The sequence below is a fragment of the Anabrus simplex genome, chromosome 7, assembly GCF_040414725.1.
Source record: "Anabrus simplex isolate iqAnaSimp1 chromosome 7, ASM4041472v1, whole genome shotgun sequence".
In the NCBI taxonomy this organism is placed as follows: Eukaryota; Metazoa; Arthropoda; class Insecta; order Orthoptera; family Tettigoniidae; genus Anabrus; species Anabrus simplex.
The window spans coordinates 69918040-69936129 of record NC_090271.1 but is presented as its reverse complement, the minus strand read 5'-3'; the positions used below and the strand labels follow the sequence as shown (position 1 = coordinate 69936129).

Here is an 18090-nt window from a genome sequence, read left to right as displayed (position 1 = left end):
TGAGTACAAGTTCAAATATGCAAGTATTTTCAAAATCGGGCGGTTACTTTTTGAGATATCAATAAAAACGGCATTTGGCCTTTTGCATGCTGCATCAGAGAGTGTGCGGTCGGCCGCGGACGTATTGGCACGCAAGTTGTTTGCTGGCATTGATTCCAGTCACAGGACGGATACCTGGCATGTACTGTAAACTATTGTACACATACTATGGTGAACCGTAACATACCCTGGGTGTGCAATGTTATTGTATGACTGGCGAACACGCAACGGGGAAGGGAGACTGAAGTTTTTTTGTTTTGAAATCCATGTGCAACAGGTTGCGCTCAGTTTGGAGTATTCCCCCACGGATGGGAACGGGAAGGATTTGGAAAGGACATCGGCCGTGGCCGATCTCAAAGGTACCAATTCGGCATTTGCCTGGTGTTTGAACATGGGACACCATGAAAATCACTTTCAGGTGGGGCAAGGCACGGCTCGAACCTCCGCTTTCCCGAATGCATGTTGTTATGTTCCCATTCCCACGTCCTTAGGATCATTTCCAATGAAGCTTACCTCAGACAGCGTTCATTTGCTTTGGTAGAAGGAGCTATTCAGGTGTCCTGTGTTATGTTTATTTTTCAATTCACACAGTAATATGTACTATACACTCAAACCATTGACAACAATAGCTTTCTTTATTTTCTTAGAAGTGAAAGTAATTATTCTATTCCCTTTAAAAACATCAACCCTCCCTGTCCTGTACTGTCATAGTTTGCCTGTCATACACACTTCGCAAACCCATTGCATGTGCACTTTATACTTATATGGCTGGTATCCATTCTGTGGCTGGAATCACACCTAGGAAACTGCTTGTGTGTCAATATGTCCTTGCTTGTCTGCATGCTGTCTGATGTGTTTGTTCTTATTGATATCTCAAAAAGTAACTGCCCGATTTTGAAAATAGTTACATATTTGAAATTGTACGCAGTTAAAAGTTTAGGCCAGCTGTACGTATTTGTGCCATTCCATTTTAAATTATGGTGTTAGTAACAATATCTCGGTTATTAATCACCCCATGAGAATACGTAGCAAATTATTTTACAAGCCCCTGGGTATCATATATGAACATGAAAACAGAATACCGATAACTTTAATGGTTTAGAGATTATTTCCATGTAACATCTTAGGTGAATAACCCTGTATAATTGGGACTAGTTTCGACCCCATCATATACACTGGGTCACTGGAAACACATACGTTCACATACAACCAATAATAAAGTAAACGATCTGGTATGTCTCAATCCAAATTTAAAACAATGAAGTCAGAATAACACATCCAAAATTGAAATCAATGACCAATGATCTCTATGTATCCTTTGTAACAGACTGACCAAGCTGGTTGACAACTCTATCCCGGACTCTCGATTTGGCTTTCGAAAGGGTAGATCAACACTCCACGCAGTAAACAATCTGTTGAATGATGTCGATGATACTTGAAAAAAAAAAAAAAAATTCACAGCCTGTTTTCAGTCATTTGATCAGGTCAGGAATGGAATGAATGAAGCCCCCATATAGCGGTAAGGATACGGTAAGAATTGTACCGGCTGCCTAAGCCTGTCACACTCCTCTGGGGCAATGATTAATGAATGAGAGATGAAATGAAATGATATTTGAGAGTGTTGCTAGAATGAAATATGACAGGGAAAACCGAAGTACCCGGAGAAAAACCTGTCCCGCCTCTGCTTTGTCCAGCACAAATCTCACACTGAGTGATGGGAATTTGAACCACAGAACACTTTAAGGACGTAAAAAGGAAAATTCTTCGAAGTATTCATAGATTTCAATAAAACTTTTGATTTGCTGGACAGAGAAGTACTTACCATGAAATTAGAGTGCTTAACAGGAAAAGAAAACTACCTGGCCATAATAATCACAAATATTCTATCTGACACAAGAGTGATCACAGATGACGGCATCACTACATCCACTGACATAACCCAAATAAACGGAACACTACAGGGGCACCCCAAGAGTCCTATATTATTCAATATTGCAACATCCGATGTGACAAGAATCATCCATAAGAAAGGTGTGATGTACATATATGCTGATGATATCGTCATAGGAGGATCAATCCTGCAAGAGGTGCAAGATGCACTCATTAGACTCTCAGTATGGGCTATAGAAAATTCACAATTAAGAATAAGACAGTTCAAATGACAAAAGACTAATTATACTTAGGGGGGAAAACAAACTAGCAACTGTAAAGCAGTTCAAATATAGAGCATTACCCTACAAATGACCCAGATCATCTTCTCTATACATTTTCAAGAAAAAGCATGAGCAGCGATTAGAGCCCTGAAAGATTCCAAAATCCAGAAAAATTATCCTCGACCACCGCAATTAAAGTATTTCAAGCAAAAATAATGCTGGTTTTAACATACGGAATAGAACTTACATGAGACCATTTAAACTTAAGTGACCTAGAAACTCTAGAGAAAGTGAAGCCACTATTCTTCAAGAGAACACTTGGTGTATTAAAATTCACTTGATCGAAACTTGTATACATACTAACAAAAGAAGACTATCTAATACAAGAGATTAGAAATAAAATGCTCGTACCTTCAACGACCGCCTTTCAACATACATTAAGAAAATGAGAACAAAACATAATTTATATTTGGTGGGAATTTTACAACACTGACATGATGACGAAAAAGGAGCGGACTCAGTCTATGAGATGAGACATGGTCACCAGGTTTGCATGTCATGGTTTCCATCATGCAGTCTGCATCAATAAGAGATTCCGTGAACCTTGTGATTCGTGTGTCTTTGAACAGTGTGGTGAGAGTTGTGGAAGATACCCCTTGCAGTTTTGCAAACAGAGATCAAAATCATTGTGTGACTATGCTAAACAAACATAACGCACATTGTGTAGCCTACATTTCTTGATTATTGTTATAATATGCTTGGTTAAAGCAAGTTCTGACTCTGACATACTCTTATCATAATTTGAAAATGTAATTAGTGAGGCTTTTGATATTGGACTGCTTGAATGTAAAAGTGATGTTGAATATAAAAATGCGGCTTTACTGAGATGTGCATATTTTTCTCCTCCACTTTGCTTTAACCCCTTCATTGAAAACCCGTATCTGCATTTTGAAGACCAATTGTAGCACTATCAGGTCAGAAGAAAAAAAAAAATTCTTTTAAGTTAATTACTTTTAATTACATCACTGCTGGGAAAGAGAGGAAGACCCAGAAAATCATACTTTGAAGACCTGAACAACATGATGAAGTACTGTACATGAACTATATGGAAGTGACGAGAGCAGCAGAAGAGGGAGAAGAATTGTTGCAGTGACAAGGCTTTGCCTTTATTACATGATGATGATGATGAAGAACTACTTCAAGCAGAGGGTTTCTGACAATGTTGATGGAGAATGATACAATATAGCCTACTCATGGCGCTGAATTGTGTGTCTCTTCCTCGTATCAGACTAATATTGTGTTTCCTTGAGTTACCCAAGTTTCTCTCTTAGGTCTTGAATAGAAGATTATTCAGATGTCTCATGGGGCAGAATACACTTTTGCATGGGAATGATTCAGGCCACTGTTACTGTGATGAACAATCTATATCAAAGGCCTGTTTTTGTGTTGTTCACCTCATTCCGAGGTCAAGGGTACCCTTGTTGGTGTATTCTCTTGCAAAGGCATTAAACAGCAAGAAGCTTGTGTTGAGATTTCTGTGAGTAAAGGATACTACCTTTAAAGTATGTTTGCAAATTTTCAAAGCAATAGGAGAATAACTGATATTACATTACAGAACTCCAGTCAGAAAAACCCATGAAATGGGTCTTTCGTCTGTACAAATCTGAAACCCGAGTGCAACACAATGTATTTATTATTATTATTAGAAAATGTGCACAGTGTGCAAAAATTTACATGGAAGAAGAGAATTTTGTCAAAGATTCTGTTCTAAGTACACAGTACATAGCATGATACCTGTCGCATTGGAGGTTACATATCTTGAAGTGGAACCCATGAGTAGCAAACCTTGTTATAATTATGTCTGAGGTTAAAGTTAGCTTGCTTCCAATTACTGGTTGTTATAGCATCAGTGGAATAAAACTCACTCCATATTTCAGATCTTTTTCGTTTTCTGTCTTTAATTAATTTTTCATAGTTCATGGTAGAAGGCAAACTGTGACTTATTCTTAAATCTTCTATGAAGAATGTTTCTCTGGTAAGTTCGTATGAGAGTCTTGAAAGGGTATAGGCCTATTTTGATAGGCCTAAAACAGCTTTCAAAAACGGAGCTTTCACTTTTTCCACTGTAGCAAGATCATGGAAGAATAATTTGGGCCATATGTTAGGCTGGGTACAATTTTGGCATAAAGAAGCTTCATGGCAGTTCCTAGTGAGAGCTCTTGTAAGTTTTGTATATCATGAATAGGTACCTTTTATTGCTCTTGTTGATCTATCTTTTATATGGAGTCTGAAGGATTTGATTGTTGTTTGAAGAGTAATGTCTAAGTATTTAAATGTGTTGACTATTTCTAATGGATTATTCGTATGAAATATTTTATCCTTTGCTGCTAAATTTCCCCATTTTCTGAAGATCATTTGTACTGTTTTCTCATCGTTGATTTTGAATTTATTATCATCTGCCCAGGCAGCTATGATGTCCAATCCTTTTTGAAGATCTTCTTTGTTGTTTGAGGCCAGGACCATGTCATCTGCATACATATACAGTGATAAATTTGATATGTCCTTAATTGATTTGACAATATCAGAGGTTGCAATGTTAAACATCAGTGGGCTAATGGGATTTCCCTGTAAGACTACATTTGTTTGAATAATCTCAGACGAACTTGTTGTGGAGTCATTAATAATTACATAGCCTAGGTAGTTGAATGCTAGAATATTTCTTAATACCCGGCAATTTAACTAGTGGGTGTACTTTCCCAAGATTTTTTTCGAGTTTCTGACTTAATAGTTGTATTGGACCGTAAGATTCTTTTATGAATAGGTGTCGCTAAAAAGTTTACAAACTTTCAATAAATTAAATAAATTATGGAATTCCTTGGATAATACTAAATGCAATTTTCAAAATTTCTAGTGTGTCCTCAAAGAAGGCCATTTCCGCTTCTTGCATACTTACATACTGTGACTTCAGAATCCCTGCAACTCCTTTCCACGAAAAAGTTTAGAGACACTGAGAGACACTAATTAATGGTTATTTCAATAAACTCACATGTCAACCTGAACAGAACATATGTTGTCAAATCCAGTAAACTACGAACTTGGCGCGAATCAGTCTCACCAACACAACGTTTCTTCAATCCGTCATCCGTTCTTCCAGAGCCATCGGCTATGGTTCTTCTCAGATTACATACAGAAAATTTTATAATGCGATTTGGGGCGCCTTACTTCTCAATATCCTATCTCTTCGTGATCCATCATATTTGTAAGCAATCATAATTTCAATAATTGATGTAACTGATCTATATCGGTTGACTTCATATTTCAGCTGTTTAATAATTCAGTTGTCAGTTTGGTACCTTGAACCTGGTGTTTTGTTTTTGTCTATGTATTGCTTCTGCTTGTGTATTGAGTATGTGTATGTACAACCGGTGTTAGCGTGCACGTGTCGTAAGAGTGTCCATGGGGAAAATGGGCGATTTCGTTTATATATGCTGTCTACTTATCAATGTAATGAAGTGAATTAAAGTTCCATTATTGCTGTTGAAATATCAGTGGAATTTGAGGTTATTAGGAAACTGGCCCCAGTTTCATATAAGAGTTTTCAAAATGTTCTCAATATGTAAGCAGACGCATCCTGCAACAGGGGTTGAACATGCTCTTACTTGCCATTTTTTTAACCATGTAGAAAAATCTCTGGTAGTTGCGGGGGCAAATGTTATTCGTGTGTTTCGATTAATACCCGATGTTGATCCCACAAAAAGAGAAAAATTCACAGGTGAGGCATTAGGAAGAATCTTTTGGCTGTTGTAGTTATAGTGTTTTTTTTTAATTACTGGCTGGGCTATTTATTTTGTCTTAATTAGTAATATCTTTCATACTGAAGACAGTTGTAGGTAAGTTTTAATGTGCTGTTGGTATTGGCACTGCACTTTGGAAATTTTTTGTAGTACTTTAACCTAACTTTGATAAAATTATTTAATACTCATTGTTATGATATTTTTCAGAGAATCGTCCTCCAAAAATGAAACTTGAATGCTTGGCTACCTACTCATTGTTTGGGAATGTGATGTCAATGCAGACCGTCAGCTTGGCTGGTTCAAGCAGGGACTCCTTGCTTCTTAGTTTTCGAGATGCAAAACTCAGTGTGGTGGAGTATGATCCTGAGGCTCATGATCTTAGAACTCTTTCCCTTCACTACTTTGAAGAGGAAGATATGCGGGTGAGTTCTCTTATATAAAACAAGGGAATTCAGGAGCTGTGCCTCATATCCCCCCCTCCAATTTTTTCCTCAATATTGTACCATGCAGAAAGTCATAAATTACCCCTTTAAGATTTTCCATCATTAGTCCAGCCCCGGGGCCAAGACCTTCACACACGCGTAATGACTGTCGTTTGTTTACTCGCTCCCGGCCTTCTAGGAAAGGATGTTCTCCAGCAGTGCTCAGTGCTGCCAACCTCTGTACTCAGGAACTATGCTTCGATAGCTGGTGGCGGTGATTATTGTTACTGGACAAGATTCTTGCCTGTGGACGGTTAGTATAGGGTCTGAACAAGACCATTAGCCTGGACGGTTAGAAGCCACGAAGCAGCCCTAGACCTCTAGTTTCGTGAGGAAACATGATAGGTCTGAACGGTTAGGATAGGATCTGGACAAGATTTTTGCCGTGCGGACGGTTAGGATAGGATCTGAACAAGACCATTGGTCTGGACGGTTAGAAGCTGCAAAGCGGCCCTAGGCTGCTAGTTTCGTGAGGAAACACGATTGGTCTGGGTGGTTAGATAGGATCTGGACAAGATTCTTGCTGTGCAGAAGGTTAATATAGGATCTGGACAAGACCATTTGTCTGGACGGTTAGAAGCCACGAAGCGGCCCTAGGCCTCTAGTTTTCTTAACATGTTACATTTACTTGCTCTTTTATTATGCTGCAGTTGGTAACATATTATGATCAACTTTCTTCACTGGAAGGAGATCACGTGCCACTTTACATTGGCCAATAGTAGCTACTTCAGAAATGAAAATGGCGTGTAATAATCTTAATTAGGTTAGAAAAGTAAATGTACTTCTTGGGGCGGGATGGTGGGTTCCTGGACATCGCAATCAACACATCTCTCCTCTAAGATGCTCCAAGTAAGATTGCTTTAATTTCCACCTACTATTGAGTCCGAATGACATTAGAAATATGTTGGCCCCTGGGCTGGACTAATAACCTACTACCCAAGCAGGTCCTGCAAATATGACGTCATTGATGTACTGGCGCATTCTGGCCTTGTTCCATGCTCTCTTGTTATTAGAAGCTATGAAGCTTGCTGGCGGGTACGTCACTTGCCAGGACATAGTCCAAGCCGTGCCATGTTGGATCTCTCCGCGAAGGGTTTACAGAATTTTTACCACTACATGTGCAAGTAGATCCCACCGTTAGCAAAGGCAGACTGGGGAAGTAAGTCCTCAGGTTAGCTGCTGTGAAGCAGCGTCCTAGACTTGCACTGTACCGGTAAGTAAAGGGGGTGTAATTGGTACACAGGCCCCTTAGTATATCCCCTGGGAACACCCATGTTTAGGAGTACTTATTTTACTGTAGTTGGCAATGTTATCAGTCTAGTTAAGCATCTGTATGAATCATAGGAGAAAAGCCATATTTGTTAATAGCGGGGTCCCTTCACCTCCCTACTTCTGAAAATGTTGATAGTTTTAAGATATTTTGTTATAGAAGTAAGGTTATCTTTTTAGGACAGGCTTGCTGGGTCCTCAGCAGTGACAATGAACACTTCTATCTCTCCTACATGCCTTAGAGGTACAACTTATGAGATTCTGTACACTATTGAGCAATATTGAACTTCTACCAATTATTGGCCTGTTTGCAGAAGGCTTAAAGATTTAGACTAGGCCTACATTGGCTCATACGATTTCCAACCCTCAGAAAGCCTCCCACTAAGCGAGTTAGCTGTGTGGTTAAGGTTGCGTAGATGTGAGCTTGCATTCGGCAGAGAGTGGGTTTGAATCCCACTATTGGCAGCACTGAAGATAGTTTTCTGTGGTTTCTCATTTTCACACCAGGCAAATGCTGGGGCTGAACCTTAATTAAGGCTACAGCTGCTTCCTTCATAATCCTAGCCCTTTCTTATTCCATCGTTGCCGTAAGACCTATGTATGTCGGTGCGATGTAAAGCAAATTGTAAAAAGAAAATTTAAAAAAGCCCCCTTTGGTATTTCCTGGAAGGAATGACTGAGTCAGGCCAGGGGCCTCCTAGCCAGCGTGAGGGCATGTGGCAATCTCTCCTATTGTGGCTTTCATCTGGTGTCTCCATGAATTTCCTGAAAGGCAAAGCTAGAATGTTCCTACTCTGGGCACTTCCTGAAGATATGAGAACCTAATCACCAGTCATATAAAAACAGGTTTGCCACGAACAGACTGTTGGTTGGAGTCAGTGTGAAGAGTGTTGAGAGAATGTCTTCGTGGTGGACTGTTCAAGGAGATAGCTGCCGTCATTGATTGTATTGGGTTTGTATGTCGGAGAGTAATGTTGAAAGGTTGTCATTGTTGTTAGTTGTGCCGTTTTATTGTTGAGTGATATGTGTTGAGTACTTGCGTGTGTGGAGCAGTCACAGTTGCGCGTGCGCACACGCGTGCACTGATTGTGGGGCCATCCTACATTGAATTATTTTCCCCACAAAACTAGAATGCGATTGACGTTGAAGAGAGTGATATTCTTGGTATTGCCATGCTGTGTTACTTAACGAAGACCCTCTTGTGGCAAAGTCAGGTACCGTACATTAGAGATGTACGTTATTTTAAATAATTCAACCAGATATTCAAAGTAAAGTTTATTTATTTATTCGTATCAGAAGCATACATTTTACATAGCATAATGGTACTTAATGACATACATATCAAATAGTGTCTGCCCAGAATTTTGCCAAATCACAGGCATTAGGTGTCGCAGCCATCAAGTCCTCTATTGTGCAACTTAAAGGACATTTACTACAGTTCATGAAATGGGCTGTGGTTTGGTCTTCACCACATTCACATTATCTGGATGTGCCAGGAAAGCCCCACTTTACCATATTGATTCTTGATCTACCAACCCCAGTGCGAAGCCTGTTCAACGATTTCCACGTAGACCAATGTTCCTCGTGTCCTGGAGGGAGATGTTCAATTGGTAGCATCCAACCAGCAAGTTGAGGATTTCTAGTTCTCCATAATCTCAACCTTGTGGATTAAGCAGATTCGTTTAAATCTTCGGTTGTATTCAGGAAACTCCTCCTAGACCTCAATCTTCGGTGGGCAGGTTCATATCCATACAATGGGTGTGCACATGAGGCAAGTGCTTTAGTTCTCTCATTCATGGATGCAACTTCTCTTCTTATATCTGGTGGGGCGATTCCAGCCAAACAGTAGATTCTATCTCGTGGAGTTGGTCTCAAGCAGCCAGTAATGAGTCGACATGTTTCATTTAGAGAAATGTCAACTTGTTTAGCATGACTCGATCTGTACCAAACAGGGCAAGCGTACTGTGCAGCGGAGTAACACAGAGCCAGGGCTGTAAGTCTCAATGTCTTTGGATGTGTACCCCAATTGGTTCCAGACAACTTGCGAAGGATGTTGTTTCTAGCCGACACTTTCTGCTTGATGTTCATGCAGTGTTGTTTGTAGGTGAGAGCACGATCCAATGTTACACCTAGATTTTTAGGTGTTGGGCAGTGATCTAGTTGAGTATCTTCCCATACTACCTGCAATTTCCTTGACGCCTGTCTGTTCTTTAAATGGAAGGCACATACCTGAGTTTTAGATAGGGTAGGCTTCAATTGGTTTCCTCAGTAGTAGTAGTAGGATAGTTCAGAAAGAGCCTCTGATAACTTTTCTTCTGTAACCTCAAAGCAGTTTGCTTGAGTAGCAATAGCTCGATCATCCGCATATATGAAGCTTCTGGTGCCAACTGGAAGAGGTTGGTCATTCGTATAGATATTGAAGAGCAGCGGGGTGAGAACACTGCCTTGTGGCAAACCATTCTTTTGTTTCCTCCATCGACTATTCTGATCCTGAAATTCAACGAAGAACCTATGATTTTGGAGAAGGTTGCAAATTACTTGAGTCATCTTGTAATCTTTTGTCATGTTGTATAATTTGCGCAACAGTATACAATGATTAACTGTATCATATGCAACAGATAAGTCGATTAAAGCCACCCCTGTGATTTTATGATTTTCATATCCATCTTCGATATACTGTGTCAGATGGAGGCCCTGTGAAGTACAACTTTTCCCTTTACGGAATCCTGCTTGCTCTGGGATAAGACGTGGTTCAATGATCACAGTGAGTCTTTCCAGGATCATCCGTTCTGGGATCTTGTACAGATGACACAACAGTGAGATAGGTCTGTAATTTTTCGGATCATTTGGGTCTTTTCCTTGTTTGAGAATTGCGATTACTCTGGCTTTCCTCCACACACGTGGTAATTTGCAGGTGTTTATACAGTTGTTGTACAGTTCTAGTAACCATTGTTTAGCAACAGGTCCAAATTGCTTTATATCCTCAAGACGTGTTTCATCTAGGCGGCAGCGTAACCATTCTTACACTGATTTATTGCTCTGTTCAGCTCAGATAAAGTAAACAGTTTAGTGAGTGTATCTGTCTCCTGCTCATAATCCCTCTCAATTCCTTTATTCTCAAAGTGAAGTAAAGAACATATGCAATGCATAATTAAGATTAGTATTAGCGGCAAGAATAAATATTTATCATCTATATATATAGAATAAGAGTTTTGTCTGTACATTGCTCAGAATTTGAAAATAATGGTATTTCGGTATCGATCATGTCCACAGTAACAAGGAAATGCAGTTTTTACTTTTCCGTAATTTTTGTTTGTCTGTCTGTCTGTCTGTATGTACACGCATCATGAGAAAACGGCTGAAGATAATTTCATGAAAATCGGTATGTAAAGTCGGGGGATGAGCACTACAATCTAGGCTATAAATCATTTTATTCACGCCGAGTGAAATGGTAGTTTAGGGGAAGGGCTAAAATTTAATTCTCAAATATTTATATTATTAGTGGTCCTATCGATAAATACTACATAATTAAAGTTATATAGAATTAAATTTCCGATCATTTATGTCTTATACATTTTTACCGTACCGGCTATGATAACACAGATATTCATAAATTTGTATTTTTGTTGCTAAGTCCATGTGAATGCTTGAGTCACGAGAAAATGGGCAAACAGAATTTATTGAAAATCGGTATATAGAGTCGGGGAATAAGTAACTACAGTCTAAGCTATAAACAATTTTATTCACCCTGTATGAAATTGTAGTTTAGGGGAAGGCAGCTAAAATTTAATATCGGTATTTAAATACCTATGTTATTGGTCCTATCGAAAAGTACTACATAACAAAAGTTATAGATAATGCAATTTCCGATCATGTATGTTTTATTCAGTTTTAGCGTATCGACTATAATAAGAGTGGTATTTCAGAGTCGGAAGAAAACTAAATGTGAAGGCCTACAATATCGAAAGCGCATACATAACATTGATAAACGATAACACAACATTGACCATTGTTTGTTGTGATATTCTTTGTCTCATGGTGCCACTCAACTCCGATAGATGGGATTACTGCAGCGTACCGAGTATACTAGCCTGACTGAATATTGGTGGGAAATAGCTGGGGAATTAGAAAACTTTCTTCTTTAACATGCCATTCCTCTGGTTCATATTTCCTGATTCTGCTGGTATGTAAAACACTGGTTCAGCATAGTATTTACCAGCTATTCGATCTCTACTCTGAAGCTCTGTTTTTAATGAGCTATGTGCACACTTAAGGCAGATGTTCTCTTAGTAGTAGTAGTAGTAGCAGTATGCCCTGGTCTAGAATTACAATTTACTGGGCGAGTTGGCCGTGTGGTTAGGGGCGCGTGGCTGTGAGTTTGCATCCGGGAGATAGTAGGTTCAAATCCCTTTGTCGGCAGCCCTCAATATGGTTTTCCGTGGTTTCCTATTTTCACGTCACGCAAATGCTGGGGTTGTACATTAATTAAGGCTGCGGCCGCTTCCTCCGAACTCCTAGGCCTTTCCTATCCCATTGTCCCCATAAGACCTATCTGTGCTGGTGCGACGTAAAGACACTAGCAAAAAAGAATTACAATTTAGGCAGATTCCAAATTATAGTACCACTAAGAAAATCTTCTTCCTCTTCACATCTATAATATTCTACATTCATTTTATTCCAAATTAGCAATGAAGAGTGGTTTCTCCTCTGGCTTGGAGGAAAGTTTGCCTCCAAGTCAGATAGTTTTTTCCGCCACCAGGAATTGAGATTTTCCGACTCATCGCGTACTCCTAGGGAACAGATTAGTAAATGGACATAGTTCTTGCCCTTGGACTCTGCAGAATTCGATCCCCTCCTCGCTGTAAAAAGACGGCGAGTGTTCACGGATCACGGCTGTCTGCGGCTTGGACATTCCAGCTCTGGAACTTTGGACTGTTAGATCGACAGCGTAATATTGTTTGTTAAAAGTGAGAAAATGTGTGGTTTTTCATTTGATCGAGTATTTCATATATGAAAGCATTGCTTTTAATCGCGCCGTTCCTACTGACATCATTATAATGACCTATGTTGATTTCAGTTAGGAAAACTACTTAGACAGTCTTTCTGAGGATGAAAAAAGGCAGGTGGAGAGCGAGTGTCTGCCATTATAATGAAAACTCCCCAATTTGATTGTGACTGATGGTAGGCAAGTGGGCCTACCACTGCAAAGAACATTCCCTAACCCAATCTTCATATGAGAACGTTTGGTGACTTCCCCGTCACGTTTCTAGGGTAACGTTAAGACCTATGCAATTTAATACAGTCTTGCTCACAACGTGTACACTACCTAATCTAGAATTCTGGATACATTCTAGAATTCCGCAGCGAAGCACGGGTACATCAGCTAGTTGTCAATAAACGTAATTCCTGTATGGCAATTTCATATTTACAATACCAGAAATCATGCAAAAAAAAAAAAAAAAAAAAAAAAAAACAACAGGATCCATGAAAATATTTAATGTCATAATTGAGATATTAGGCATATGCCACTCATCTGCGAGTCACTTCCAGTTTTGCCATCGTCATCTGAAGAACTGCTGGAACCCCCCAGAAAAAAGATGATTCTTGCCTTGCCACATTCTCCTCCACAAAACCTTCATTTTCCCATGCAGATTCATTAATTTACTTTTTTTTTTTTTTTTTAATGAAACAAATATTCTTTCCACTTCTCCCTCATTATTGTACCCGGTACTTCTTCCATCACCTCATTAGGGTCAAAATTACAGTGATACATTTTCTTTCTTTACTTTCCTTCATTGAATTAAAATGAAAACAAGTGTAGAAAAGAGTAAGACTCTTGTTATGACTAGAGGGGAGAAAGAAGGGAAAGGTCAGATTAGACTTGCGGACAAGCCTGTGGAAGTAGTGGAGACATTCAAATACCTGGCTGAGTGGCTCAGACGGTTAAGGCGCTGGCCTTCTGACCCCAACTTGGCAGGTTCGATCCTGGCTCAGTCTGGTGGTATTTGAAGGTGCTCTGATACGTCAGCCTCGTGTCTGTAGATTTACTGGCACGTAAAAGAACTCCTGTGGGACTAAATTCCGGCATCTCGGCGTCTCCGAAAACCGTAAAAGAGTAGTTAGTGGAACATAAAACAAATAACATTATTATTATTATTATTATTATTATTATTATTATTATTATTATTATTATTATCAAATACCTGGGGAGTGAATTAATGGAGAATGCTCGACTGGATGCTGAAATTAGTGAGAGGATTCAAGCTGGAAGCGGTTTCTATCATAGTGTAAGAAACATGTTATGGGACAGAGATGTGCCAATGGAAGCACAGGAAACTATGTACAAGATGTATGGCATATCCATAACAACTTACGGAGCAGAAACTTGGAAAATGGCAAAGAAGGATGAGAGTTGAATACAGGCAGCCAAAATGAAGTTGCTGAGGAGTATGATACAGAAGAGTAGAAGAAACAAAATAAGGAATGAGAAAATCCGGGAAGAAATTAGAGTGGAAGAAATTAATGATAAAATAGAGAAGAGCTGATTAAGATGGTTTGGGCACATAAAGCGAATGAGTGATGTAAAAATGCCAGAAAAGATGATGCAAATGCAAGGGAGGAGAGGCCGCGGATGACCACGATTGAGATGGAAGGACACAGTCCAACGCGGTATTAGAGAAAGAAACCTGGACTGGACACAGTGTACCGGGCGAGTTGGCCGTGCGGTTAGGGGCGCGCAGCTGTGAGCTCGCATCCGGGAGATAGTGGGTTCGAATCCCACTGTCGTCAGCCCTGAAGATGGTTTTCCGTGGTTTCCCATTTTCACACCAGGCAAATGCTGGGGCTGTACCTTAATTATGGCCAAGTCCACTTCCTTCACATTCCTAGGTCTTTCATGTCCCATTGTCGCCATAAGACCTATCTGTGTCGGTGCTATGTAAAAAAAACCCACAGTGTTGGAGGAGGAGTGGTGAGAAAGACCAAAGAAAGTGGGAGGAACCATATTTGCTCCTACCTGGCTACATCTGGATAATGGGAAATGCTGCTGATGATGATGATGAAGAAGGCATAACTTCCATACTGGTACATAAACAATATCTAAAAATTAACTTTAATTAATGGCGTATGACCTCCAGAGAGGCCTGGTTGGGTCTTTTTCTCGTAGACGGCCTATTAGGCGACATACATGTCCGTGAAGATGAGAGCCCTAGCTAGGATTATTTCTAATGTTGAATACACCACACACACACCCAGACCTCCTGAGCCATTGGAATTAACCAGTTAGGGTTAGAATCTCCGAACCGGCTGGGAATCAAACCCGGGACCCTCTGGACCAAAGGCCTCTACACTAACCATTTAGCCATGGAGCTGGACTAAAATTTAACTATACAACTGTATCTAAGTTTCACTATTATTATACACACACATACGTCTGTAGAGGAACTCGTTGTGCAATGAGCTCCCAAACAGAACGTCGCCCAACAACAACAGCAGCAGCAATAAGTACAGCTCTGATACACGGATGTAGACAGGAAAGAGGTCACCACCAAAAAACTATATTCAACCAAATCTAAAAATCAAGACTATAATCCGCTTCAAAATTTATAAAAACACGTTAACAGCTGAGCTACATATCATCCTACTTACTATATTTGACCACTCAATGACTTGGGTTTTCGTTACAAGCACATATGAATACATTTCTTAGTCAAATAGAACATCCTCAAGAACTGTATACAAGCTCAAAATCAGTCAACATAAACATAGACGCACAAGACCCAATGAGGAAGCCTGAAGAAAGGACATGCAAGACATGAACTTTTAAATTCACCAAGCATTTTTATATACATGTTTTCAGTGTATTTAATATCTTCAAATTAATAGTGTTTTATATACATGTTTTCTATGTTTTTAATGTGCTTAATGTGCATGTACAATTAATTTTACCGGGCGAGTTGGCCGTGCGCGTAGAGGCGCGCGGCTGTGAGCTTGCATCCGGGAGATAGTAGGTTCGAATCCCACTATCGGCAGCCCTGAAGATGGTTTTCCGTGGTTTCCCATTTTCACACCAGGTAAATGCTGGGGCTGTACCTTAATTAAGGCCACGGCCGCTTCCTTCCAACTCCTAGGCCTTTCCTATCCAATCGTCGTCATAAGACCTATCTGTGTTGGTGCAACGTAAAGCCCCTAGCAATTCATTTTAAGTTTGGTTAAGCTTTTTATTACCATATTTCAATCTCAGAAATAATTTGAATCTCACATAATCGCAAATAACATGACAATAACATCTAACCCACAAACCCCATTAGACATCCAAATGCGCTAATGGATGACATCTTTGTAACATGTACCAATGCCTAATGGATGTAACATTGTGATCTGTCAGCTGATGATGACTGTATACAGTCAAAACTGGTACTGATGTAAGTTTACTTTACAATAAATAGTATTGATAGGTGGAATTTCTTTCTTGTCCAGACACATATTGTACAGAATGCCAACACATGAAGAACTTAAGAAAAAAACTATATGAACATTAAGGAGAGAGATTCATTTTGAGCTGTTTTAAAGATATCAGACATTTTGGTTTTACCTTTCTAGCATTAAGTGTATAGGTCTACACCTCATTTTGCAAACTTCTTGCACTGGTGTAATGCCTACACACATCCGTTGGATTGAACACGTTACTGAGTTTGGGTGTTTGTAGCCTTCTCTGGCAATCGAATTATCGTCATTGGTTAAGCTTTTTACTACCATATTTTAATCTCAAAAACAATTTGAATCTCACATAATCGCAAATGACATGACAATAACATCTAACCCACAAACCCCATTAGACATCCGGATGCGCTAATAGATGACGACATCTTTGTAACATGTACCAATGCCTAACTGCTCCATCCCCTTCACTAGAGCCATGTTGAACCAGCAATGATCTCCTTGTCATGTATTCCTCCACATGAAGCCAGTGTACATAGACATCGAAATTATTGCCCCCTGGTAAATCTAGCTGCCCACTGCCAAGCACATCTTCAGTATCTTTGCGATTTGAGGGAAAAAATTACACTTAAATATTTTTCAGTGCTATTAGAAGCAGTATCTTTTTCTTTTTCATCTAAAGTCCAATTTCCATTGTTCCATTATTCTCGAAGAACATCAGCTTTATGGGAACAGTTGTTGATTGTGTGAAGAATGACATGTGCTCCCAGACAGCAATGATGAACTCCATGCCCTGGAGTATGTTAATAGAGAAATGTTCATTTTCTGCATCTATGAGTGTTACTAAATGTTGTACGAGCATTTTCCTATCATGTACTTCGAAGTTTACAGTGATTCCCTGGTCAAGCAGCTGAAGAACACTGGTACAGTTTGAGGGAAAGAGTTTCATTCAAACATTTTCCAGGGTTATTTTGGATGGATGAGCTGGACACCAATCTATTAAGAGCAGCATCTTCTTCTTTTCCTTTTTAATTCTAAAGTCTAATTTTTCCATTGCTCTAAAATAACCATGATAATCCACAAATTTCTGTTGGTCTCATAATCATTGTCTTATTTTGACACCCCTGAAGAACCTCGGATTTTCAAGAAAAGGTGGTTTGTTGGAGTCATCCTGTGGGGAAAGGGGGGGGATGGACGGCCATCCAGAACAGGAACATGAAACTAGCTCTTTTTTTTCCTCCATGACATGCATCACTCTTCCCAGGTAGTGTTTTACTGGGAAGGACATTGTATTATAGGCCAGTCTTATCACAGTTGTAAATGTTTTGAGGCTGATATTGTCTTGTGATTTTTGGTAGAATCTCTTCTTTCCAGTGTTGCACAAAGACTTCATCTACGGACTTCGACTCGCTGCAAACTGTTGTTCCAGTGATTCCATGAGTTTAAATCCTTGCAGTCATCCAGACGAGGTCTTAAAATCTTCAGTGATGTTCATAATTTTAGCTGGATCTATTGCTTTAGTTTTCAACTTGTCGTCACCAAACAGGAAAGTTACAGTGCAGTTTTGCCGAAACCATGTAAGGAGAGCCTTTTCCAAATCTGCATATATCTTGCTTGTCATTGATGACTATGATTTGTTGATTATGTACCCAGTTTTTTAAAAAATTGTCGAAAGTAGCTTTTCTTTTACTAATGACTGTGCAAAGTCTGGTACAGGCAATTCCTGAATCTCCAGCTATTTCAATTTTAGTTTTGTGTAGATTATTGTTGTCCACTTCTCATATAAATTTTACTTTCTCATCCAGTGTGTAAATTTTCCTCTTTCTGTTCTCCATGACCAGCTGACACCATTGCTGGGAATGCAGGTTTTGGTGCAAAGATCTGTAGATATGTACGCTTGTTTTATCGATAGTT

At 39.5% G+C, this 18090-nt stretch overlaps 2 protein-coding genes across 5 annotated transcripts in view; one reads left to right on the top strand and one right to left on the bottom strand.

The window, feature by feature from the left end:
- Positions 1-18090, bottom strand: part of LOC136877253 (uncharacterized) — a 285454-nt gene that overhangs the window by 91849 nt on the left and 175515 nt on the right. Inside the window, exon 1 of one of the 3 annotated variants that reach the window (XM_067151120.2) lies at positions 5146-5273. The exons of the other annotated variants lie outside the window; for them this stretch is intronic. The gene's annotated coding sequence lies outside the window, so the exon portion shown is untranslated. Of the gene's footprint in view, positions 1-5145; positions 5274-18090 lie in introns of those variants that run through there. 3 annotated transcript variants of the gene reach the window in all.
- Cpsf160 (cleavage and polyadenylation specificity factor subunit 1) overlaps positions 5373-18090 on the top strand; it is a 277975-nt gene continuing 265257 nt past the window's right edge. Inside the window, exons 1-2 of one of the 2 annotated variants that reach the window (XM_067151119.2) lie at positions 5373-5451; positions 6194-6408. In XM_067151119.2, coding sequence (XP_067007220.1) covers positions 6211-6408 — 198 coding nt within the window. In that variant the 5' untranslated portion in view covers positions 5373-5451; positions 6194-6210. Of the gene's footprint in view, positions 5452-5582; positions 5965-6193; positions 6409-18090 lie in introns of those variants that run through there. The other variant, XM_067151118.2, reaches the window with a different exon arrangement.